This window comes from Onychostruthus taczanowskii, unplaced genomic scaffold, assembly GCF_017590055.1.
Source record: "Onychostruthus taczanowskii isolate IOZ18803 unplaced genomic scaffold, ASM1759005v1 scaffold27, whole genome shotgun sequence".
Taxonomy (NCBI): Eukaryota; Metazoa; Chordata; class Aves; order Passeriformes; family Passeridae; genus Onychostruthus; species Onychostruthus taczanowskii.
The window spans coordinates 4,206,147-4,232,121 of record NW_024500017.1 but is presented as its reverse complement, the minus strand read 5'-3'; the positions used below and the strand labels follow the sequence as shown (position 1 = coordinate 4,232,121).

General features: G+C 36.9%; 1 protein-coding gene across 1 annotated transcript in view; it reads right to left on the bottom strand.

The window, feature by feature from the left end:
• The window catches only part of LOC121337428 (MDM2 binding protein), a 29,342-nt gene continuing 3,367 nt past the window's right edge, over positions 1 to 25,975 (bottom strand). The window contains exons 6-22 of the mRNA XM_041407535.1: positions 25,760 to 25,904; positions 24,127 to 24,244; positions 23,370 to 23,504; positions 22,514 to 22,608; positions 21,656 to 21,728; positions 19,956 to 20,073; positions 16,888 to 17,061; positions 15,652 to 15,765; positions 14,233 to 14,397; positions 13,783 to 13,876; positions 11,974 to 12,129; positions 9,742 to 9,837; positions 6,239 to 6,505; positions 4,806 to 5,037; positions 3,586 to 3,699; positions 1,844 to 1,909; positions 1 to 351 (exon numbers count right to left, since the gene is read on the bottom strand). Coding sequence (XP_041263469.1) covers positions 316 to 351; positions 1,844 to 1,909; positions 3,586 to 3,699; positions 4,806 to 5,037; positions 6,239 to 6,505; positions 9,742 to 9,837; positions 11,974 to 12,129; positions 13,783 to 13,876; positions 14,233 to 14,397; positions 15,652 to 15,765; positions 16,888 to 17,061; positions 19,956 to 20,073; positions 21,656 to 21,728; positions 22,514 to 22,608; positions 23,370 to 23,504; positions 24,127 to 24,244; positions 25,760 to 25,904 — 2,198 coding nt within the window. The 3' untranslated portion in view covers positions 1 to 315. The remainder of the gene's footprint in view (positions 352 to 1,843; positions 1,910 to 3,585; positions 3,700 to 4,805; positions 5,038 to 6,238; positions 6,506 to 9,741; positions 9,838 to 11,973; positions 12,130 to 13,782; positions 13,877 to 14,232; positions 14,398 to 15,651; positions 15,766 to 16,887; positions 17,062 to 19,955; positions 20,074 to 21,655; positions 21,729 to 22,513; positions 22,609 to 23,369; positions 23,505 to 24,126; positions 24,245 to 25,759; positions 25,905 to 25,975) is intronic.

The window sequence follows — 25,975 nt, the reverse complement described above, 5'->3', positions numbered from 1 at the left end:
CCAAATACACTGGTTGGAAAATATACAAAGCTTTATAAATCAAGTCAAGCTATAGTCCTTTTAAAAAACATAATAAATACACATATAAAATACAACCTCTTTTCATATGAATTTAAAAAAAATTAAAAATTTTCAGTATAAAAAGTTTCCAACCTCACTTCCTTGCTTGAAGAATGAGTCTACATAACTACACTGACCAAAGTCCTCCCAGTGTGCAGATCTGTGTGTGCATTGGACAGCATAATGCTTCTCAAGTCAGAAGTGCTCTGTCTCCACAGCTCCTGGGAAGGTGTGAATAGAATCCACACAGTGCCTCTACTTGCTAGTCTTCTCCAAAACCCATTCAATCACCTGGGCAAATAAATGAGAAAGCAAACAATTTACATACCTCCTGTTTTGAAAGCAAATTAAGAACATCTCACAGACATCATTAATTCTTTCTTTAGTCCTTTGTCACCACCTGTGTAGTATTTACTCAAGAGGATTTAAAAGCAAACTAGTCAGGAGAAGAAAGTATTGTTAATAATCTGAGAGGAAACAGCATTAGAATTGTATTTAATCTTGCAAAATGCTTTGTATTTAGGAAAAGGCATTTTTAGAACCCCTGAATTGAAATACTTCACTCCATTCTCTCCATATACCAGCAAGAAGTTGCACATAATGCCAAACAGCTCATGCTTCCAGCAGTAAAAGTTCCTAATGCCAGAGAAGAAAGAATGAAGGATAATTTGTGCACTGCTGTATCTACCACCATTATCACTGCTGCTTTCCAAACAGGGCAGCTGTTCAGACCACTGACTAGTCCTTGGCAATTATATTTTTGTAAAGTAATTTCAAAATACTCTCTAATACAGAGACATAAGCAGTTTAGGAGAACATCAATTTTAATGCCTTTTGCCAACAGCAAATATACAAAAAACGACCAATTTTCTGGCCAGACAAAGACTGAACTATTGTGCTGATAAACTGATTCTCTCTGGAGGTGAGATGCAGTGTATCAGCACAACAGTTCAGTTCAACACCAAACATCACAACCCATATAGTTTTTGAAACCTTATAATCCATACAAAGCAATCCACAAAGGAACACAGCACAGGACACAGCAGATACTGCTCTCACAGAATAAGTTTTCTGGAGATCTAGCAGGTTTCTTGAGAGTGTGTTCTATTACTTACCTACCTCAGTTCAAATTCTTCCATTTAATTTGTAATTATGAAAACTGCACTGTAATTCTGCATGACAGTTTTTTTGTTTGTGGTTTTTTTTCCCCCAAGTCATGGAGTCACTTCAGTGTATGTCTCAGTACCAGAGTTACTGAATTTCTGGAGGAATATTCACTTCTGTCATTTGCTCTGTGCTGCTGTGCATGCAAGTCCCACATTATGCATAAATAACTCCACCTGAGATCCCTTGTGCTTACAGTTACTCATGAGCCTAAAGTTACTCATTTTTATTGCTGCTTTTAAAAAATTTATTTCCTTTCATAGACCAGCTTACTACTTCCTAACCTTTGAAACGTTATTTCCTTCAACACAAGAAAAGAACTCCCTAATGATCCTAATTAAGGAAAAAATCTCTCTCTTTTTTTTTCCTGTTTGTTTGTTTCAGTGATGTAGAAACATCATTGTCTTCTTTTCCATTTCTCACTGTGGCACATCATCTTGGCAGCTGTAACTAAAATACCACCCAAAATCTGGAAATTTTGCCTTGGAACTACTGACTGAGAGAGAGTTTGTGTGAGGTCAGAGTGAAACAACACCCACAGGCACCCCTTCATCTGTTAAAGCTGTGGACTAAACCATCCTGTGGCTATGTACAGGAACAAATAAACACATGGTGTTACCTGTTTAGCATTGCTATTTGCTGTTTTCTTCATTTCATCAAGAAGTCCTCTAGAAGTTTTGAGGTCCTAAATATGAAACAAAAAGCCACAGAAGTCAGCATACAGTCATTCTAATTTGGGTTATATGAGTGCTGATAACCAGGGCAGTATTACACTTTTATCACTTTGTTCAGAACAAAAGAAGAATTATTTGCCTTTGCTTTTTTAATTAAAAAGGAAAAAAAGGAAAACAATTTAAATCTATTCCAATGGGTTGCAGTTTTCCTTACAGCAGTCCAAACCTAGTACTCAGTTATGATTGAGCCTTCCTAAACTTCTGCATATTTCTGCACAATTTCCAGATTTTTTTTCTTCAGTGATATTCAAAGTTCTTACAGTCTTGACTGAAATCCTGTTTCTATATAAACATGGAAATGAGCTGTGAGCTTACCCTGTAATAGATTTCTGGCAAAGAACAGAGAAGCAGACATCAGAAAAGAAAACCAGTGCAGAAAAGGCAAAAATCTAGAATGGCTTTTCTGGTCTGCAGTCCATTTAATGAGTCCAACCTCATTTGCTCTTTTAAACAAAGCAAAAACAAAACCTTGCCTGGAGAGGAAGAAAATGCATTGACTACTTATCTTCAAGGAAAATTATACCTATGTTACCATGCTTTTGAATTATGCAGCACACAAAAGGATTCAAAGGACTCCCACAGATTTGGAGCTGCAAGACATTTCAGGAGAACACAATCCTGTGACACCTCTCTCTAGAAAGGACAGGATTACTGCCATATTCTTCCTTTTCTACTTGAAATGGAACCACAAACCCTGATTTGCTCTACTTACACATCCCTAGCTGCAGCCCCTTCTGATTTTGGATTAGGAGATCTTCCTTCAGGGCATATTTCAGGGAGACTTTGGGAGCACTTACAGAATGACTGCACAACTGTATTCCCACTATTTAAGAAATTGGTGCTTATCAGCAAGATGCTCTGATTGTGAAAGCATCCAGCCCTGTTCAGCTTTCTTTTAGCTTAAAGCACCATTACTGAAGTTGACTAAACTGAGCTGCTTCACCCATAGTGGTAGGTTAAACACATGCAAATGAACAGAACAGCAGCTCAGCTTGTGAGCAATAGCTTTTAATCACTCCATACTGTAATTAACTTAATTTTGTGCTCAGACCAAGTAACATGGGCTTCAGCATTGACTCACAGTCTTACAGGTATTGTAGAAAGAATTCTCACCTCCCCCTAAACATGAGGTTGATGCAATTCTACAGGGTGCTGCTGAAGCCAGGATGTGTTAGATAATAGAAACCATCATGTCAGGGAACTGCAATTTCTGAGTCAGTTCTGTAAGCTACTTATTGAGCCAACAACCTTAGAGCAAGGGAGAAAGCTGAGCTGTCACAGCCACAGCTGGGAGATATTCTATTGTCTCCTTAGCTGTTGCAGCTCTTAAGAGTGACCTAACCTAACAGGCCCATGCTTTAGCATATTATTTCACTATGTATAAAAGGCTACTGCTTTAGAAAGTTTTAAAACAAGCAAAACCCCACAAAACTATATTGTAAAACTACCTTCTCCATTTGACAGCAAGTCCAAAGGTCTCTCCACACAATCTACACATTACTACAACACCACTGGGAAATATTAGCTTAATCAACTCTGAATATCCCACATGCTAGCTCAAGTTTTATTTAGGAGTGGCTTCACTTAACTAAGAATAAAGAACTGTAAGAGTGCGTCTTCTAGTTACCTTTAGGTAGAATTTTGATATCTCAAATAGACGCTGGCTGCAGGATGCAAAGCACTTATGGTCTTCTGCAATTCCATATTTTTGAAGAGTCTTAGCAACCACCTCCTTCAGCATCTTGGAAACAGAAGAAAAGACACTCAGAAGTTCATCCCAACTACTGACATGAAAAATTGTCAATGGCAAGCAAAAAAGCCCAACATAGAAAACCTGATCTTTTGTGATCTTGCCTGCCTTTTGTCTATTGCCAAACGTGATCAGCTCACTGCCTGAATTTGAGCAGTTATTTAACAATCTATTTCCATTTCCTTAATTTTTAAAATATTAAGAAAATGCTTACGTGTCAAGGATCAGTGAACAGTCACATGAGCTTGGAAGATAAAGAAGTCAATATTATCTTGGTTTTTCTTCTTCTCCAAAATAATATATATAAAATTGTCACTTTTTGCTGTACTGATATTCCCTTGTTTGACGCATACATATTAAAAAAAATTTAAAAGTCTGACACTAAAGTCTCAGTAGATAATTTCCTCTGACATTCTTTACATCAGAGATGTTTAAACTCTGCTGAAGGTCTGAATGAGTCACACCAATTTATGCTTCCTTGGACCATTCCAACTTACCTTTGGCAGTACCTCAACATTCTTGCAGTGCTCTCCTTCTACCCTGGGATTAATTTAAAATTTGTATCACCGAGTCAGAAACAGTTTTGTGTATTGTATTTCAGAAGAGGCATTCCTAACTTACACAGCTAATAATTAAACATTACTCCACCAAATTATTTACCTGTTATCTCAATTAATGGATTTATAAAACTACAGGAATCTCTTTATTCTCAGACTAGTCTGTTCCTCCACAATGCCTTTGACCCTTCCAGAACATATATCTATCTCTTTGGTGCCTTTAGGTTTTATATTAATCATTTATATTTCATAACTCCTATTAATTGCTATTCATTTCCACCTTTTTTATTCCTCGTTATCTCTCTCAGCCTTAATTTTCTGGGCATGATAATATTTTCTTTGCACACTTCTTCATTCTTTGCTTCTGCAGCACTCTCCCCAGTGCCTTCAGGATTCACTTACACACGTGAACACAATGAAATTCAGTAAGAAATAAAGATGAAGATAGTTCACCTTGAGTTAAAAAACTTTTACAAATCAAGTCCCATGAAAAGAAGTTAAGCAGCTCTTCTTCACTACGAGAACAAGGTAGATTTTTACCCTCGTGTGTTTCTGGGATCTCGATTCCTTCTCTGGCTTTGCAGCCTCAGGCTCTGTAGCTGAGCCAGCCCTGGTGGCAGCTCTGTGGCCTTGGCCGGGCGCTTTCCAGGGCGCTGCAGCCTCACAAACGGATCTCTCCGAGCGCTTCCTCGGCACTGCGACCGCACAGCGACTCCTGCTGCTTCCGCCTGCCTGGGACAGCAGCGAGTCCGTGCTCTCAGATTTGGTTAGCCTAAAAAGAACAAAAAACACAATAAAAGTAACTTTCAGGTTTTGTACTGACTCTTTCAGTGCCATTGTTTCTGCTAGAGAGGCTGCTGCTTTAGAGCAGCAAGTACTGAGCTTTCCTGCAAACAGCATCTGAAAACAGCAGACAGGAAGACAGGATTCTAGTCTGTAAAATTTTTTATACTAGATGAACAGTCCGCTGACTGGAGTGGGCTCTGACACGTAGACCCACTGCACCTCTGATTAAAAAGGTCTAGAAACAAATTGAAGAAATCAAGTAACTAAGAAAATAAAACACTTGGGAAGAGAATTGACCTCAAGTCTTTGGATGAGACAAAACTTCTTCCAACTATCTAATTTCTTTTGGTCTTATAGGAATGTCACAACTCATATTTAACTACAAGAAGTTGGGCATTAGAATTCTATGGGAACATTGTAATTCTTGATCCTTCAACTGTAAGAGCATTAGTAATTCCAAACTCCAATTTACAAAATGCTAAGTATAATCACATCTTCTTTTCTAACTACCCAGTAAGCTGCAGAAGATACACTTATTTCTAAAACCAGACCTCTGTTAAAGTCTGTTGTGACTAGAATGCAAAGGGTATCAACCTGGAAATAAGGAAGAAGTGAAGTACTACAGTAAAAAAGTGAATTTGGAAATAGGGTTACCTAGCAGCTATTATTCAGTGACAAAGTTTGCATCTTCAGAGTGAGGACAACGTACACAGGGAAATCTTAAAAACTAAACTTCCAGAAAAGACTTTAATAAACAAGGCTGACAAGAAGATTGAAATTTGGTAGGTCATCTTATGCCAGCAGTCCTTTGGATTAGAAATTCAATTATTCTGTTTGTACAATCCTTGGCTTTCTAAACTTTTAGTTGTTTATTTGTGGTACAGGAGCACTGACTGTTTCAGTCCTAGATGAGGCTGTCATCTTCTCAAAGGCACTTGAGACTGCAAGATATAACCCCAAATCTGTTAAACAAAGTGTGCCTGTGCTGCATGGTTTTGATTAATCTAATGCCATCGATGAGAGATCACACTTGAGAAAAAAAAAAGAACCTACAGAAGAGGATTAAACAACTAGAACATTTGTCTAGATAGCTTCATTGAAACATTTTGAAATGAAAGAAAAGATGCAGTTCACAAGAGTCTACTGAAACATTTCATGCTAAAGATGCATTTTATTCAGTGCATTACCTTTTCTTGGGATAAAAGTAATCCAGGTCTTTTGATCTGTATTTTAGCCTTGATGTCTCTGTTTTGAATTCGCTTTGCAAAGTCTCTCCATCAGGGACACTTCCAGGCTCTGACAAGACTGCAGGAGATGGGAGAGGACTCAGGACAAATGGCACAGGGCAGCACTCTTTGGTGCAAGTAGTCTGAGTTTCATAGCGAATAAGACGAGTTTGAAGTTCAGCATATCCCATATCTCTCTCCAAGGCTCTTCTGTTATCAAGACAATATCTAAAATTGAAATCGGGTGAGAAACCTGTGAAAGTCTCTGTTTTATTACAATCAGAAAAACTTACTTTTGACAGTCGTGAACTCCAAAACCTTTTTTTTTGTTTGAACTGGCATACTGTTCTGAAAGACAACTTTTAACAGCCCAGTAAATTAACATTTGCCTGATGGATTTTGCTATACTTAAGTCCAACTCCAACAAAGAAGCTGAATTATATACTATTTGTAACTCTTTAGCCTGTTCTTATAAGATTTCCATGGACATTAGCAGAACTTTTTCCTTGAACAAACTCTTTGAAATGCAACTTTTAGCTTTGTCTGAGATAAACACTGCTGCATGAGAGATTCACAATTTTTAAGTACTAAAAATACAAAAAAGGTATCACTGAACAAGCACAAGCTTCCTATTGACTATAATGAATAAGTGGTTTGATCAACCAAATCAACAGAACAAACTGTATTAACAACAGTGGGGCTGAAAGCCAACAAATGAACAAGTGCTAACTCAGTGGAACATACACACAAGGTAACACAAAATGAGACTTAACTAACTTTTCTCTGGTGTAAGTGATTTCCAGGATTCCTTGCAAGAGAACAGTGTCTCATCACCCAATAACTTCCTGTAGTGCACGGAAAGGTAACAGTAAATCCTGTATTATTCCAGCCTCCTTGTTACCAATTGTGTAAGTGATTTCCAGGATTCCTTGCAAGAGAACAGTGTCTCATCACCCCTGTAATGCAGGGAAAGGTAACAGTAAATCCTCTATTATTCCAGCCTCCTTGTTACAAATTGCTTTGAGCAGTGTGAGCTCTTGCTCAGACCCCACTTCAAACTGCTCCGCAATGTTTCCTGCTCTGAGGAATGGAAGACACATTCTTTACTTTTATCTCTTAACACGGAGTCATGTTAAATTTGCTAGTTTTGATGTTTCCATTTTCTTCAGAGTATTTTCATATTCAGGGAGAAATTAATTTTTCTAATAATTGGCTGATGAATCAATTTCTACAACTGAGGAAAACTTTCCACTAGAAATAAATTCGTCATCTGATAAGAGAGTAAGTTGTCTGAACTTAAAAATGTCAAGATATTTTTTCTTATTTATATTCTCAGTCCCCTGAGTAGTCACATACCCTACAAATTTAATTTGAGAAGTTAAATTGCCATTTTACTCACTGCTTTAATGGCAATTGCTTTCTCTTTGCGAAACAGCATTCAAGTGTCTGGCACACGTTCATTACACCAAAAATTTGATTTAATCATAAATACGAACAGCCTCATGTTTACAAGTCCTGGTCTTCATGGGGGACTTCAGCCATCCCAACAATCTGTTGGAGAGCCAATACATAGGACAGAAGCAAACCAGGAGGCTCCTGGCATGCACTGGTAACTTCCTTCTCCGAGTGAGGTGAGGTGCCACGCTGGACCTTGAGCCCATCAAGAAGGAGAGGGTGGTGGGGAATGCGAAGCTCAAGGGCAGCCTTGGCTGCACTGACCTTTAAATAGTGGAGTTTGGGATCCGCAGGGCAGCAAGGAGAGCACACAGCAAGCTCACCCCTGGACTTCAGGAAAGCAGGTTGCCATTGACACCAAGCTCTGTGCATGGTCGTCACTAGAGGGAAGGGATCCCATCCAGAGGCTTGAGAGGTGGCCCTGTGCAAACCTGATGAGGTTCAACAAGGCCAAGTGCAAGGTCCTGCACCTGGGTAAGGGCAGTGACAGCACAAATACAGGCTGAGTGAAAAATTAATTAAGAGCAGGTCTGGGGAAAAAGATGTGGGATGTTGGTGTCCCTGCCCATGGCATGGAGACTGCAACTAGATGATCTTTAAGGTCCCTTCCAACTCAAACCATTCTATGAAAACTGCTACTCCCTGGTTTTTTGACAAGACTTGACCTCCAAACATAAATACAGCAGCTGGGCAGACGAAAACTGCATAGTACCAAACACATCTTCTCCAAAACCACAATACTCTTGTTACAATATGTTCTGGCCATACACTACCTCCCACTCTACTGCTTCCCTCCCATTCTGCTAAGCACATTGCCCCTGCAATATTAATATGCCAGGATCTTCCTCCTCTCCACAATACCCAGGCCCCTCTGTGGTCCATATCTGTCACATTTTGCTAGGAGAAGAGGCAGCACGAGCTGTGCTGTGCCTAATTGGAAATCTCAGGCACACTGCTTGCCAAGGTCAGGCAGGGCAGCAAGATACCCCACAGCAACAGACAACAGACGAGTGGTTTCTTCCCACACCTACCATATGCATTTCTCTTTCCTACCCAGTTGCCTCTCTGTGCCACTTATTACAAATCTAAAAAGGCTAATATGCCCATGAGTTACTGTTTAGAAAAAGACACTAAACTAAAGAGATAGGAATGCTCCATTGCCCTAGAGAACTTGGCTAAAATTACCAGATATTAAATACGGACTTAATCAAACTATTTGTAAAATCGATAGGGAAAAATACCAGCAGCATTGTTAGTCAATTATGATAATCTGAAAATGTGATTCTAGGAGGCAGCAGAATCTTGCACAAAAACTGAACTATGCTTGGTATCCACGACATTTCTTAATATATACTGCAATAAGACTATCTGTATGGAAGAGTTATGCTTAATTTTCTACTCCAGCATTTCTATAGCCTTTTCCCTTTTCTCCTCAATGTCAATATTTGTGTTTTTCTAAACTATTTTTATACAGCTACATTATGTGACAGTTTGCTCACTTGTTTGCTTTGACAAATAACTATTACTGGCTGGCTGAGATTAACTAACAGTCCGGGCCATATGGATCCTTCTGAACATTGTTACCACTAACACTTGCCTGCTGGTGTTTTCAGGCTCCCTGAACATACAGGTGGCAGCATCACAGCACGTCTCATTAAACCTTTTGACTATCAGTCTTAGTGTGTCTACAATTAAATATCAAAGCAGAAACTATGTATGTACTTAAAAGCATGTGCTTCACTAGGAACTTGATACATACTAATTCCCTTGCCATTTTTAGCTCTGAATTAAAATTTTTAGAGGTACTGAGAAGAGACACAGCAGTACAACCGAGAAAAAAAAGACCTTCGATGTTTCTACATTACCATCAAGGCAGCAATGTTGCAATTGAAACCACTGACATTTAATCCATAATTAACATACCCTTAATATGTTGCTTGAAACATTTCTAATTACACTTAGACTGGAAATTAAAAAATAAATCTGAGAAAAGAAGCCAGGAAACTTACTCAAGTCCATGATAATGGCATCCAGCTGCTTTTTCAAAAGGCAAACCTCTGAGTTTTCGAGGAGTAAGCTCTGGTGTCAAAAGAAATGCATTTTCACTGAAAAGAGAAGAATAAAGATCTATTTTAACCAGTTACCATTAGGATAAATTATATTTCCAAAAATCAGAAACAAAGTGCCTTCACATATGAAGAACAGAACAGCATGTCTTGCAGCTAAGCCCCTAGGCTAAAGCATCAATGGACAATTAAATCTGTATTGAAGTGAGAATTTAAGTTCAACTGATTCCTACTGAGCTATTATTGTTACAGAAGCTCTTAGACATTTCTTAGATGGTTAAGGTCACTGCTCCAAACAAGTTACCAATAAAACTAGGCAAATATCACAATGTCACAATGGGACACCTGAGTAGTAGAATGAACTGAGAGAAACTGGGAAGTGACCTCCAATTTCTCAATCACACACTGTAAGTAGTGAATTCCTCCCCTTCAGCTTCAAATTGTTGCCTCACCTAACACTCATCTTTCCCAGACTTCAGAACTAATGGCTTGTTTCCTGGGATACTGCAATTCCAGCTAGTAACTCTACAGCTAAATCCTAAGAGTGTATTTGTTTGGGGGTTTATCAAGGGAATAAGCCATAGCAAAGCAGATAGAAAGATCTTGCTGACAGATTTCAACATACCCTGACATTCATCTCTAAAGAAGGGAAGACACAAAGGCAAGATGTAACAGAATCTGAAACTTACACATTGCTTCAAATTTTATGCATATAGACTGCCTCTGTACCATTTCCACTGGAATAATCTGAGAAAAACATCTAGGAAAGATGTGATATTGAATCTAGCAAAAATGATAATTTGGAAAGACTGTCAGCCGAAACTGTAATCTATCAAACTTCTATCTAAGCTCAAACGCAGAAAACAAGTGAGTATGCCTTTAATTCACCAATCTCTCTCAAAATCTCTTCAATCCTTCTGTTGGCCAGGAAGATCCTTAGGTCCATATTCACTGTTCTTGATCACCTACTGTGCCAAGCTCCTCATAATTCCAGAGAATTTAGTCAAAGCATCTGCTAGGGGAGCGAGCAGCTCAGAGTACAGTGTTCTGCTGGACTCAGTTCAAATTCAGATCTCACTCATCTGTAGCTCAAAGCAAATCATTCAAGACACTCAAGGTATTCTATGCTATAGTGCTTCTCTGGAGGCTTTGAAAAAAAATCAAAGACTAAAAAAATAGATTTTTTAGTGAAAAATTATTCACTTCTTTCCCACACGACTAGTTGGAAGAAAAATATTTTAGCCAAAATTCTAAATCTTCTTCACCCATTAACAACCCAGTAGGAGATTCTAAGTCTTTACTGCATATTTTCTAATTTGCTTGAATTGTCTGCTCAGAACATACTCAGTTCAGTTTCAAAACTTCAGTAACTATTTTACAGAAGTCTCAAAAATCCTACAGAAAATCCAAAGTACTACAGAACCTTTCCTCACACAAGCACTCTTATTACATATAATGAAGTCTGAAAAAGGACCAAGGGCTGTATCAAATAATTGCATCATAGTTTCTATTATTCAGTATTAAAAAGGTCAACAAATATAATTGTAGTGACTGGAAAGACTACCTTGCCTATCTAGCACTCTGTGACACAGTGCAGAAATAGTACAGGTTCTGCTTCTACAAACACTATCTGACTCTTATAGAGTCTGGCCTTAACTCTAACAGATGTGCAGATCCTGAAAATTATTCCAGTAACTCCATGTATCTATAAAAAGCATGACAGGAGACAAACACAGTTAATAGGCTCAGATATTTTCTTATTTTATCTTTCCACCTAGACTCCCCTCCACTGAAAGAAATGACACCAAAAAAATTAAAGCTCTACCACAGTAGCTTCTGCTTTAGTACAAATACTCTTTTGGAAATGGACACATAGGGCAGCAGCAGCTTGGCAGGGCTCTACCAGTAACATGTTTGTTACTGGTAGAGCCCTGCCATTATTTAAATGTCTAGGAATAAGGTCATCATCTCCAGCCATTTCAGCTTCTGAAAGAACTAAATAGCAATACTGACTGGAGAACAAAACAGTTGATTTCACTGGCAGGCACGTGATGCAAGGATGTTATAAACTCAAATTCATTTAGGCCATTCTGTGACTCCCATTCCACCCTTATTTACTCCCCCCTACACCAGCTCTGAGTTTGGTCTTCAGTGGCTTTAACATGCTGATCATACCGCTTGGGAACTTGGAGTGGCTGGAGATCCCCCACGGGCAGCCCTTCTGGGGTGAAATACTTCAGCAGCTCTTTAGCATCCAGCAAGGTCAGGGACTCCCTCTGGCCGTCTTTGTGTCCCAGCAACTGCTCAGGTGAATGTGCAAACAGAGGAACTCTGGAAAAAACGCCGCGAGCAAAGAGTAATGTAAGACTTTTTATTTTTAATAAATTCATAAACTCATTTAATATTTAAAAAAAAATTAAATCATTGCTACTCTGAAGCAATTAATCTAGTACCTAAGTAAAATGAACAAAGTTGCTCCTTGAGAACATGAACACAGATGTTCACGACAAAGAACATGATAACTGGTGCAAATTCTCTAACATTTGACTGAAAAAGTAGTTTCTTCAAGAATTTAGAGCTTGGTTATGAAATACAACATGGGAAGACGATTATTCACCCCTTTTTTCTATTTTTTGACCAAAAATTGGTTCCCATTAAAAAAAAAATTAAAAATATACAATATACAGGAAAGGAACAATAAAGCCACTACTGCAAGCAACTTTTCACTCTTTTTTAGTGTCTTCAATCAAGTATATAAAAATTCTCACTTTTCTCCCTCTGTAAGCAACATGTTGTATGCTGACACAGGATAAAAAAGATACTCAGTTCAGATTATGAACAATAAAATAAACACTGACTATGTAACATAAAGGTCCTTCAGGAAGCTTTTTGACAGCTAATTAAAAGGAAGAACTTTGTCTGTTTGAGAAACAAAAGCCAATAATAATAATATTAATAACAATAATGATGATGATGATGATACCACCATGAGAAAGCTAATGTGAGAATTTATCACATGCAGTCTAAGCCATGGCCACCTATGGTACTTGAAAGAGAGAAATGGGATGGAAGTGACTCAGAAAAGGCCAGCTGGACACTTGCCTCTACAGGTCTGTCAGCAAGAGCATTAACACCACCAAAGACCATTAAGCCACAGAATCACAGCATAAGCTGAGCTGGAAGGGACCACAAGGATCACTGAGCCCAACTCCTGCCCTGCACAGCAACACCCCCAAGCGTCACACCATGTGTCCTAGAGCATTGTCCAAACTCCTCTTGAGCTCTGTCAGGCTGGTGCTGTGACCAGTGCCTTGGAGAGCCTGTTCAGTGCCCAACCACACCCTGGGTAAAGAACCTTTTCCTGATATCCAGCCTAAACATTCCTTGACAAATCTTGTATAAAGTGAGAGCAACTGAAATCAACAGGCTGTCTTAAGAGACAGAAAGACCTATGGGTTTCATTTGAACAGCACTGAAGGCAAAAGATAACTAAATATAGATTTTAAACATAAAACCAATAGGTTCTTTGACTTCAAAATTACTTGATCTATGATATTAAGTACTGAATATTTAGGAAATATGAGGAGATTAGAACACATTGCACATATTGACAAAAACCAGCTAAATTATCTCTATTACGTAGGGTATGTTTGGAGAAAGAAAAGCTTTTGTATGTTTTTCTACCATGGCTACTATTTTCTAGAAGTGCCATTTTGGTAATTTAGTTTAAGAACTATTATACTTTTAGCTAGTTTCCGGTTGCATTTAGTCAATAAAAATCAGAACAATACTTCTTTAAATTACACCTTTGGAAACTGACAGGAAAATAGTTTTAGCCTTAAGCAATATTTTCTTTGAAAGATTATCAATATGTGTAAATAGTTTACAGTATGGTTATCAACATATAAAGTTCTTCTATAGTAAAGTTTAATGGCTACTCCAAAAAAAAAAAAAAAAAAAGAATCACCAATATTTCATTATTACCTCATTTTTTGTTTGTTTTTTTCAAAGTTTTCCAAATTCTGAAGAACGTGTCTTTCTGGCCACTCCAATGGATTTGGCTCTATTAAATCAGGGTCTGCAAGAAATACATGTTGGACAACCCTAAATAAAGAAACTCATTCCTTAAAGAAATAGATATATAGTCCTTTATATACAGACATTCCTCAATGAATCTCTCTAAAAATATGTAAATAAAAATCTATCTGGTGATGCAACCAGAAATGTTTTCTGGAATTTTTTTTTCCTTTTACCCCAAGAAAGAAAAATGAAATGCAAGGGTAATTTCAGTTTGCAAAATAAGCCTAGAATTATCTTTCCATGTTTTCCTCTCTTGGTAAAAACACTTTACACCTTTTAGTAAAATATTGACAACCAATATGAGAAAACATCCAAGGAAAATAAGCAGTGTATTTTGTAAATAAAAATACTTACCACGAGTCTCAGTGCATGACCTGGTTTTACTGCAGACCTTCTGTAGAAGAGGTTTAGGAAGACTAGTGCTGCACAGGTCCAAAAAACATTCTCTTGTGAGTTTTAATAAGCTTTTAAACTCATTGGTAGAAATAACTACAGGCTGCTTGGTCAATTCCTTTCTCTCTATAAAAGAAAAAATAAAAGTACTGCATCTGCTAAGTAACAAAGAACAACAAGAGCCTGCTAAAAAACAATTACACAAGAAAATCCGCACCCAAAACCTGCAACAAGAGTAAGTTAACTTGACACTTTCTCTTGTACCAGTAAGACATGGGAGATTTATTCCAAAGACAAGTGAAAAAACAGCAGAGAGAATAGCCAAAGTCACATGTGATTCATGTTTTTACAGTCCTTTAACTTCTGGGTATATGCATTTCTGAGTTTATCCAAGTTTGAATCCTCCAGAGACAAACGCCTGGACTTGCTGAGACTAAATGTGAAGGGCTCCAGTATAACTGACAGCCTGTTCTGGTCTCTTTGGCCATAAAAATCAGGGGTCAGGTAATTCTGGTATGATTTAGGACAACCAGCAAATCCTAACTGCTCATACTCAGCCTCTTAATGGAAATGGGTGACCCATTCAAAAGAAGCTAAAACTCAAGCTCTAAAGCAGGCCCAGCCTTAGGGTTGAAGCAGACAGGAATCTGAGAATGACTAAGTTAGCAGGGGCTGTAGGGTGGGGGACAAGACTACTTAGAGAGAACTTATTTTCTTTAAACTGTTATTCTGTTAATGATAATACACTTAAACTACCTCCACAGCATAACATTTTCAATAAGCAAGGCAATCTCTCTGAAGCATTTTTCTTTTCATTGAGTCTCTTTAAGCAATGGACTTAAGATGGAAAAAAATCAGGATACTCAAATGTACCTCTCTGCAAAGTCATAAAAAATCTAAGGAGGACGATCCTTCAAGTTTTTATTATGAATGATGCATCATGATAAATCTAACAAATCTCTAATGCATGGTTTTTCTCTCTGCTGCTTAAGACTTTTCAAAGAAAGAATAAAATTTTAAAAGCTGAAAAATCCAACCAGAATTCTTATTTTTGTAGAAGGCATATCCAGCAGTAAAGGATTTTGGGGAAATCATAACAGAATTGCATAGAATTATTTCAACACTATGCTCAAAAATTCAGAGTATTCATGTAACAACCACCAACACTAACTCAGTGTTCTCTTTTCCATTATCTGACAGATAATCATGGATGTACTTCAAAGTTTCTTTTTAAACTTTTGCTATTTCTTCACAAAGTGATCAACACACTTTGGTTGTCAAACAACTTCGGTTTTGTAAGGTGAGCCATCCCATCCAACTTGAAAATAAAGACCTTTTAAATACTAGTTTGAAATTTACCAGAGCTTTCCCATTACTTACTGAGATACTCCTTCAAGGCAAACACTTGGAGACGAGACAGTTTTGTTTCTCTCTGTACAATATCCTCTCCACAATAGCATGGCAGAGACTTGATAAAGTCAGAAATATTAAAGCCTGTACAGATTAGGACAAATTTTTATTACAAATCTCTCTTTGGAGTCATTACTTAATAGAAGATATAAACATAAAAATCTCATATTCAAAAGAAAAAACTAGACTTTCAAATATGGCTAATCTTTGAAAAACCAAACTAATTAATTCCAACTGGACATCAGGAGGATCATTTCAGAGATGCCTAACTATGTTTGAATTTCTGTACAAAACCTGTATAATGACAACACAACATGACTAACATTTAAAGAAGGTAAAAAGATCCTAAGTTTGATACCAGGGAAGAAAAGCTTTCTCCTAACATACGGTCAAGGACTTTCAGCCTTCTGACACTGTACTAATGGGATTTTAATTAGGATAAATGGCTGAGCAGTCAGTCATATCACACACAGATTTATTTCAATAATAAGGAATTAAGTAGATAAGATGCAGGTCACTGTGCTCCTTTTCTCTGCCAGTGTTATTGAAACAAATACAGGAGTTAGTAGAGTTATCTGGTAGGTGTAGTTGTAACATGACAACTACTCCATGATAAATGGCTGCACACCTGCTCTTCCCTAGTGGAGAAGTTAGGATAGGAGTGCCAGCTCATACCCTAAACACTCTGCAGTAACATGGACATCGGCAAAGCGACTGAAGGTTATAACAAAACTCAACTTGTCTACTGGCCTTGCAGCTTTTATTTTAAATCATCAGTGAAACAGGACTTTCAAGAGATATTTACACAGATTTTTGGCACAGGCTGGTCAGTCTTTACACCAACAACACACACTTTCTAAACTTTAAGCTTTCAAAAATTTGTTTTGCAATAATATTATCTGTACGTCCCTTTACAATAAAAAATTTTCAATTTATCTCGATTATGAGAAATAACTGACAATAACTTTGCATAATCAATTTTAAAAATATAGTAGCAGTAAATTCTGTGAATAAATAAGCTCTTACTATATTTTCTTATGGATCTGGAAAAATATTCTTAAAAGACACTTTTTTATAAAAGATGTAATATTCCTCGTTTTCCCTCTTTTAATACTGACTGGAGTGAATAAAAGGAACTTACGAAATTTAGAACTTACCATTTGCCTGGATTCAGATACTCATTAATAAATAAGTGATTACTCTTACCTGACTCTGTTTCTTCTGCTTTTGCCTTTAGCTTTCCATTTACTGCAGCAAGAGTGGCCATCCCATTGATCTGGCCAGCTGAATGAATCAAGGTTGCTTTACATCCTCCAGAGCCATTGCCTTGTAGCAAGAAATAATATCGGCAAGATTCTCCCTTCAGTTCAATTTCTGGAACTTAACAAACATCAAGACATAACTGTGAAACACCCTCAGGAAAACATCTTTAAAACAAACTATAATCCACCATAAAAATGCTTTCATTTGCTTTCTTCTGTTCTGTGAGAAATCTTACTAATCACCAACCAAGAGCTCTTTAACTGGGCTAAGCAACAGGCAAGCCTTTAACTGGCAAAGTTACATTTTTACCATGAAACAACAAAGAAGTTTCTGTTCTGCTGGGTAAAAACAGGCCTTTCTGCATATGTGCATCAAAATAATGTAAGTGTTCAAAGGACAAACACACAACCCTAGAAGAAAAGGAAGTATTGTACACACTCTTCCCAAGGACACTGCATTATTTATTAATAAAAGCTTCACTCCCTGCTTTACCCTTGTGCCTGGATGAAAGATAAAGACATTCTATTTTTGAACACTGGCATATAGTGTGCAGTTTTGAAAGTAAATTAATGTGGGACCTGACAGTAACAGTGAAAGGATGGGTTTGCTATCTTTTCACACAGAAAACATTTTATAACACCTTGGAAGACATAGCAATCAAGATAATGAATACTTCTTGATGTATTAAGTTTCAAAAGTCAAATATTTTTATTTCATAAGACATTTGCAATACTGTCTCAATTAACTCTATGGGAACTTAACATTTATTAGTATCATAACTTTTTGTTAGCAACAAATAATATATTCCTGTGTTTGTTGAAGATTTATAACTGGATACAGGAAAAGAGGGGAAACATCACTACCTCAATACATAAATTAAGAGAAAGAAAAAAGAAAAATAAAGAAAAAATATTCCAGAAACATTGTCTTATCGTCCTGTTTCCCATGTCATTTCAAATATATTCCTTTTCCAGTTTATCTTGGCATCTCAATGCTGATTCCTGATGGGTAAACTTTTATTTCACATTTTAATCTTAGCATTTAAGAACTACCAATACCAAGAATTATGCCTTCCCACAGATGGAAGAGATTAAGGATTCACAAATCCTTAGTATACTCAGATTAGTGGTAGCCACTAAAAAAATCAACATTTTTCAACTAAACAAAAAATACATTTAAGAAGCAGTGTTTCTCCTATTTTATCCAAGTAAATTTTACTCAAGAGGTTTAATAAGAACCTATTGTGTATTACTGATCACACAATAATTAATACTTGTACAAAATCTTTCCACTGGAGCACAGGACAAATATCCTGCAGATACTGGGTATCTTGTGCTCATTTGACTGCATCAGTAGTATCTCTCCAACAAATACAAATGCTGCTGCTGTGACCAGCTCTACACCCTCCATACTCTACCACTTCCAAACATGCAGAGGTAACTTTAAATTTTTATATTGCTGATGCCATTTACGTTTTGCCTTTTTGCTTTTATACATTCTCTGTATTCTTCACACATATATTTGCAAATCTGTCAACTATTGTATTATAGCTAGTTTTCCCAATACTTTTCCACAGCCTTTCCCTAACCAGAAAGACAAAATTCTAGAGCTCCAAGCCCCAGGAGGTACAAGGCTCTGTGCTATCTTGGCTCTTCCTGGGAACCAAGGCCCAGAAAAACTCTTCAAGATACATTTTCATGGACAAAGTACAACTAGTGCTGAAGGGGGGGCTCCAGAGAAGGGGCTTGACCTGGGGGGAATTACATTACCACTTGTCCTCCTAAGTGCTTTTTATCAATTATGCTTATTTCCTAAAACCTATAAATGTACTCACCCCTGGGAGGGTGGGCTTTCGTGGACATCTTTCCATAATTGTCTCTGAAGGCCTTCATTAAAGATCCTCTTTGATAGGATCTTTACAGGATCCTCCTCACTAAAATTATCTCAAGTTTCATTTCCAGGTTGGAAAAAAGGCAACACTGCCAGCACCTATTCCATAATTAAGCTTCTGTCCTGTTATACAACTCTACATAATTCCTCTCAATTTTTTCCTACCCCTAAACCTGAAGAAATATCAGTCACAAATATGAGACATCCTGATCTGCATACTGGTCAAAAAAATTTGTCTTAAGTTGGCAACAGAAATAGTCACTGTTCCTTGGAATCTACATTAATTGCATATTAGACCATATATAAACAACAAGATTATGAAAGAAGGTAGAATCCAGCACTTCACTGTTTCTTGGGTATGTACTTGAAGCACTGGGTTACCACCAAGCTCCTTTTAGCCTGATCTTTTCAAGTGCCTACAAACCCCAGCCACTGCTTGTACAGTGCCTCCACTTGCAGGGCACATTTACTGGCTGACTGAGAAACCCCCCAGCCTTGGTCTGCACTGATTCTCTTCTCCCACTTTCTGAATCAGATTTCTAAGCACTGACATAGGGTATACAAGTCAGCTGCCATCCCTGCAGCCCTACAGGGAGCACTTTCAACCGTAAGTTTAGCACACTGGCTCCCAGGTGAATGGAGGCATCCAGCATTTCTTAATAGTCTGTATTTTCCCAGGAAGAGATTGAAATTAAATGCAAGTGCACTGAAGAACCTCTGAAAATGCTTAAACAAGAAGGGAAGCACCTCAGTGAAGCAGACTGGAATTCCATCTGCAGAAGTAAACCTCTCTGCCATGGATTTTACAATCACCTTCGAAAGATGTGTGGAAATTGGATCTTAACTGACAGACAGGACACAAAAATGGTTTAAAGGAGATGCCTTGTTTCCCCAAAGCTTGTCATGACGTTACCAATTTTCTTCCTACAAGTTTGCATAGCTGTACTTGCATTCACCAAGTTTCCTTGGGTCAATGAAGATTACAATCACTGATTTTAATTTTATTGAAGTTAGAAAAAGAATCCCAAATGTACAGAAAAAACTCACCATATATATATATATATATACACATATATATATATACACACACACACACATATAACCAAACAAAATACACATACCAGAAATGACCTTGGGTTTCTTAGCCATATATTCCTTCCATTTCTTGGTGCTCAGCTGGGCAGGAGATGGGATCACTACACTGCTTACATTACATGGCAATGTAAATAAAGCTCCCACCTAAATTAGGAGACCAAATGTAAGACATGCAATATTAGTGAAACCTGTTTTACCCTTCATTCTTGAGCTACTGATGTGGCATTATTTCAAATCTAGTTGAACTGAAGAAAAACATCTCAAATTAACATATCTGTCATTCACATCAATCAAAATGAAACTGCATTTGACACAAAAGCTGTAAAAATTGTGTTTACTTTTTGGTCCAACTGAGAGATCATTAACTGCTGAATTTCCATTTCATACATAAAAAGGTATTTATTATGTATTGCAAGTATCTCCATAGCCTGGCTGCAAATGTTTTTGTAGAGCAGTATCCAGAATGAAAAGAGAATTCAAGGATAATAGTTGCCATCAGTGACTCTGTATTCCTACAAAAAAAAAAATTCTTTTTTTAATTTTCCTTCCTACATATTACCCTTGTCTCTTAACCAGATACTGGATTATGTCCACATTTCTACATAGACTGCAGGCCATTAAGCACTAACAGAAAAATTGCAGATATATTTGAATACTCAAGCAATATAGCAATGCTATTACAGGTATTAGAAAACCCTACAAACATGCAATATTTCCACTAGCAGACTGAAAGAAATCCCTATGAGAAACTGTTATTTTCAAAACATACTCAATTCAACGTGTGCAGACTCTAAAAAGTAACCTGAGGGGTTTTCACTGTTTGGGCTCCTTCTTTAGAAACACTAGTAGAGTTGCAAGCCCTTTGATTGTAAAATGTGTGTGACCAAGTGTTCAGTGCTCTTAAGTAAAATGAAGATTACCTGGGATATTTACCAGTATAAATGCATTTTCAAAGATACTTTTAGTACAGCATTAGAAAAAGGACCTTTTCTGGCTCAGCTAACGGAGAATGGAGTAGCAGGGGAGAAAAAAAGTTACTAAAAACCCAAATAACAAACTGAAAAAGTAACATACAGCCTGATAATGGGATACCATCTCCACAGTAAACAAAAACCACATGCTATTCGTAATAAGTGTATCACCATTTTCAAAGCGCAGGTTATGTTTTGAATGGCATAGATTTACTTCATAAACACTAAAAAACTTTCCTAAACAAGATGTATTACCTCATATGTAAAGGTGATAGAACGTTCAGGAAAAACACCTTCAAACTAATACTCTGGCTATGAATAATCTCACTATCATTCCAAGCAGAGGAAGGAGGGAAAAAGTAGGACTGTAAATGTTTCATGAATTCTTTTTATCCAAAATCGGAATATGCACATAAAATAAAAAAGCTTACCATTTCACAGTAGCTAGATACATTTTGTAGGCTGCATAAATGCCTGCCTTTTGCTAAAAAAATCAATAGTTCAACTACGATAGCAGAAATTATCTGTCAGGACAGGATTAGAAAGTGTTTTAGGAGATTGAAACTTAGCTGAGATAAAGAGAAAACTGTTCAGTAGGTATGTACAGCATGGACCTTTGAAATCCATGTTTGCTTTAGAACTAAATATTGAAGAAGCTTAGACAGAGACCAGGTTTAAAAATATTATTACCATATCTTTCATAGGCAATTTACATACCTTCATTTTTCTGCTATACATAAATAAAAAGGTTTTACCTTCCCAGAGAGAAAAGAAATCTGGTCCAAAAGCAGTGTAGATGTCTCCCTGGTATTCTTTCTTGACAGGCTCCTGAACAGAACAGTTTAAGGAACCTCATCTCCACAAAGAACTATGCACCTCTATTTTAGAAATCAGGTTACCGTCATATTTGAAAGAAGCACTGCAGGCATCTAATTTTTGATACTACAGTATCACAAAACATAAAAAACTCACCTTTACAGGTAAAGTGATACACTTGAAAATGTTATATGACAAAATACTCCACTGACATCTCTATTATAGGCTGACAGAAACAGATATTTATATATTCAAAATCATAGCAGGCTTATACATCCTAAGGTATTATTGGTACACCAAGACTAGAACCAAAAGTACATACTTTTAAAAACCAATAGTAATAAATACTGAGATCTCTGCAGCACACACTCAAGACAGAACTCCTCTGCCAAAGGTTGCCACAGATTTTGCCACTGCACAATAAGAACATGGTTTGTAAACAAATGTTCCTATATTGTGAAGCATGCTACATTGATTCATTAGAAAGGCTTGAGGCTTTTTTTAAACTTACAAAGAATAAACATTTCTCTATTTTTTCCCCACAAAGAGAATGCACATCAACAGACAAATTGTATGTGCAATAGTATAAACAACACATGGTTACTACTAATGTAACATAAATTTCAAAATTCAAAAATCCAGTTGTGAAGAATCACTATGACTATTTTGCCAGGCTGGAATGGGATGAGCCCTTGCCTATCCTCATCTGTCTGTTGCTTGCATGGGTAGATGCTGATCTTTTTCTCTCTACTATAGACAATTATCAGTAGTAGTTTAGATCCTTAAAAAAAGGATACAGCTCAAACTCCAGATCTGATATAAAAATGGAAGGTAGATCAGAGAGCACCACCATCTGTAAAAATTCCAGGGCAGGACCATAGTAATGAAAAACCTGAAAAGAGAGCAAATAAAAACCTATATATACAACAGTAAACATGATGTTGTATCACCACAAGTTCCTCAAATGTTTTGCTGCAGGTATTAGCCTTGCAGATAACATCTGAAAGAGGTATAAGGGAATACATTTTGCAACATCATACTAAATTATGCAAAAAAGGAAGGCATTTAATTTTTTAAAATAAATCTGACTTTGTAGAATGTCAACAATGTGCATCAAATGAGTTCTAATTCTTACCCAAAATAAAATATGATCTCTACCAGGAAGAGACAAAATGTATATGTTTTAACCATGAAAATAACAAACTTCAAACCAATACCAATTTTCATAACGCTCATTTTTGTTTTCATCAACACATATGATTCTGGAGTTCCCATCAATTATCTACTTCCAGTAAAAAACATGAAACACCAAGAGTGCAAAAAAAAACCAAACCCCAACTTTTAAAATTAAGTGGGAAGGGTTAGACAAACACAGAATTCATAATTTAACTCTTTTGAGTATTAAACTGAACAAAGTCTCAATTTCTACTTGAAAAAAATTTGGTATTGTATTCACAAGAACAAACAGACACAGTTTTAAGAACCTGTTTTGACAACACAGGTGTACAAAAGAAGTATGCCTCAATTTTACCCAATAATTACTTTTCTACTTAACTTTCAGTTCTGACTAAGGTTTCCCCAATTACTAATTTTGTCCGGAAAGTAAAGCAGATGAATTCTAAAACTCAAAGAAAAATCAAGAATAATACTTGCTTCTGGCAAAGTATCAGTATTCCTCAACTGGCACTCTTTTTTAGCAGCAAAGCAAGAACTTAAATTTGCAGTCCTGAAAGTCTTGGCTGAAGTGCTCTTTATGCAAAATTCTGGAAAATCTACTCCTGATGCGAACTGGAAAAAAAAAAAAAGAAGACGATAAATGTGTCAAAAAGAGGTAAAAATTATTTTTCTTCAGATAGTCAGATGTGTTATTTTTAACAATTAATATTATTTTTATCAGATCTAAGAAAAAGACTATACTTAGATAACCACCTATTAAAACCAAAATCATAATACTGAAAAATGTAAACGATGTCACAAAGGTGAAAGGTTTATACTAAATATCAAAGGTTTTGCAGAAACATTAGACATAAGCTTGCAACAATGACTTACAGTTACATGACAATGATTTGTGATAGACACAAAACAATCTAATTTTGAGCAGTAAGTTTTAAAAAATTTTTCAGAGGGGAACATCTGAATTTCTGAAGTTCAGATCTTGATGCATTTCTCATTTATCATCTCCTCCTACCACCCACCCAGACACATTGCACATCACCTTTGAATTACATAGCTGAACCCAAACTACCACCCACCCAGACACATTGCACATCACCTTTGAATTACACAGTTGAACCCAAATTTGGGTTTTTGGCTTAAAGCATAAAATGCAGTGCATAATAAATGCTTTAAATGAGGTATATAGATGCTTAAAAAAGTAACCACTACAATAATAAAATAAAAGTTATTTTACCTTTCTTTCCCATATCTGAATCTTTCCTCTCCAGAGTTCATTTAAATCAATAATATTCATGGTATCATCTGAAGATACAAAGTCTGCTGACAGATAGTCTGCAATCTTTTGCCAGCTGCTGTAAAAATATCAAAGAATTAATCTTACTGAATTTAGCATTACAAATAAAAATGCAGTGCAGTTTGACTGAATTTACCTATGACCTCTTAGCACGGAACAATCTTGAGTATGTCAAGACAGACAATAAAGCTTTATAACAGCTCTACATTCCACAAAGTAAAAAATATAGAATTGCTCGTTCAGGGCCTGTAAAGGAAGTTGTTCATATGCTCCATGACAGTGACAGCAAAGAACTTTGACATCAACTAAGACTGGCAATGGCAAGCTGCAAGCACAGCATAGTAATGTTGGGTGGTAGAAGCTGTAGCAAAGCCTGGCAGCCTCCAGTGGGACTATCACTGCTCTGTCCAGATGGTTTGTAGTTAACCTTCTAAATGGAGATATGACTGCAGCACAAGCATAATCCAAATTCAACAACAGAGAACAGCCAGTAGTGGGTTCTGCTGGCAGTCTGTCTTCCAAGGGAAATCAGCACCATCAACAGAACAGGAAGAATAAGTGAAATAGCTTTCATCAGAGATCATCTATACCCAAATAATCTCACTTTACATAAAAGGCAGCAGAAAAATTTATTCAGTCAAAAGCTGGTTCCACAGGATCATATCAATGAGCACTGAGATCAAGTGCTCATGAAAGTCACTGAGTAACTTTCTTGTCCTCCACATACCTCAGGAATTACTGTATAGTAGGTATATTGCTTATTACATCCAAGAACTGAACATTCACCTTTTAAAACAGCTTTATGAATTTAGGATTAAGTTTAACCATCTATTCTATGAAGCAAATTTCAATCTTTTGGGCATGGAGGGGAAGGAAAGTGCAGACCTTGCCAAGTTGTTCAGTATAAACACAATCATTCACTTAATAGGATAAAAACCCCAAATCATCGTGATTCATATGGTGAGATATATCATGGCCTTTACATGTCAATTAGAGGAGGACAGAAAGTAAATTACTGCAATTAATTTCAACTTGAATTAATCGTCTCAGTAACTCTTCATACTAAAAGAATCTTGAAAAACATGCAGGAAGTAATAGAGTGTTTATACTCCTTTTTCAAAAGGGACAAATGAGGCAATCTACTTTTCCTTCTTGAAAAGTAATATCAAGGGTAATATAAAATTTAAAGTAAAACCAACAGTACATTGGATTCATTTAAAAAAACCTGGAAAACTACAATCAATATACAAGTTATCCCATAGCATAATACAACATGAAAGCCTTGTATGCCTACTGAACCCATGGAAAGGGGAGAGAAAATATTTCACTCTTTGCTCCCACAGAAAACAAGTGCAAAGGACTGGCTTTTTTGCCTGCTTCTCTGGTTAGGACATGCATTTACAATAAATCAGGATGACTAATTCCTCCCTTCATACAACAACAGACTACTAATTTATGTATTTTCAAAGCACACATGTAAAGTACCCAACAAGCTGGTTTTATTTCAACCCACTGATCTGTGCTAACACAAAGCAGAAGTGACCTTGTTTTGGCCCTGAAATAAATGCCATACCCTTTAGCATCACTTGCAGCAATAGTGATCCGTGCAGAGTGCCACTCCCTCAGGTGTTTCAGGGCACCAATGGCAGGTAAGCAGTCCTTTAACTTGGGTCCATCACATTCAACAGCCTGCAGGATTACATCAACCATTGCTCTGCCTGTAAAACAGTTGTGTATGACTCAAATATCATGACATTTTTCAATCATTTAAAGATAGAATAGTATTGGT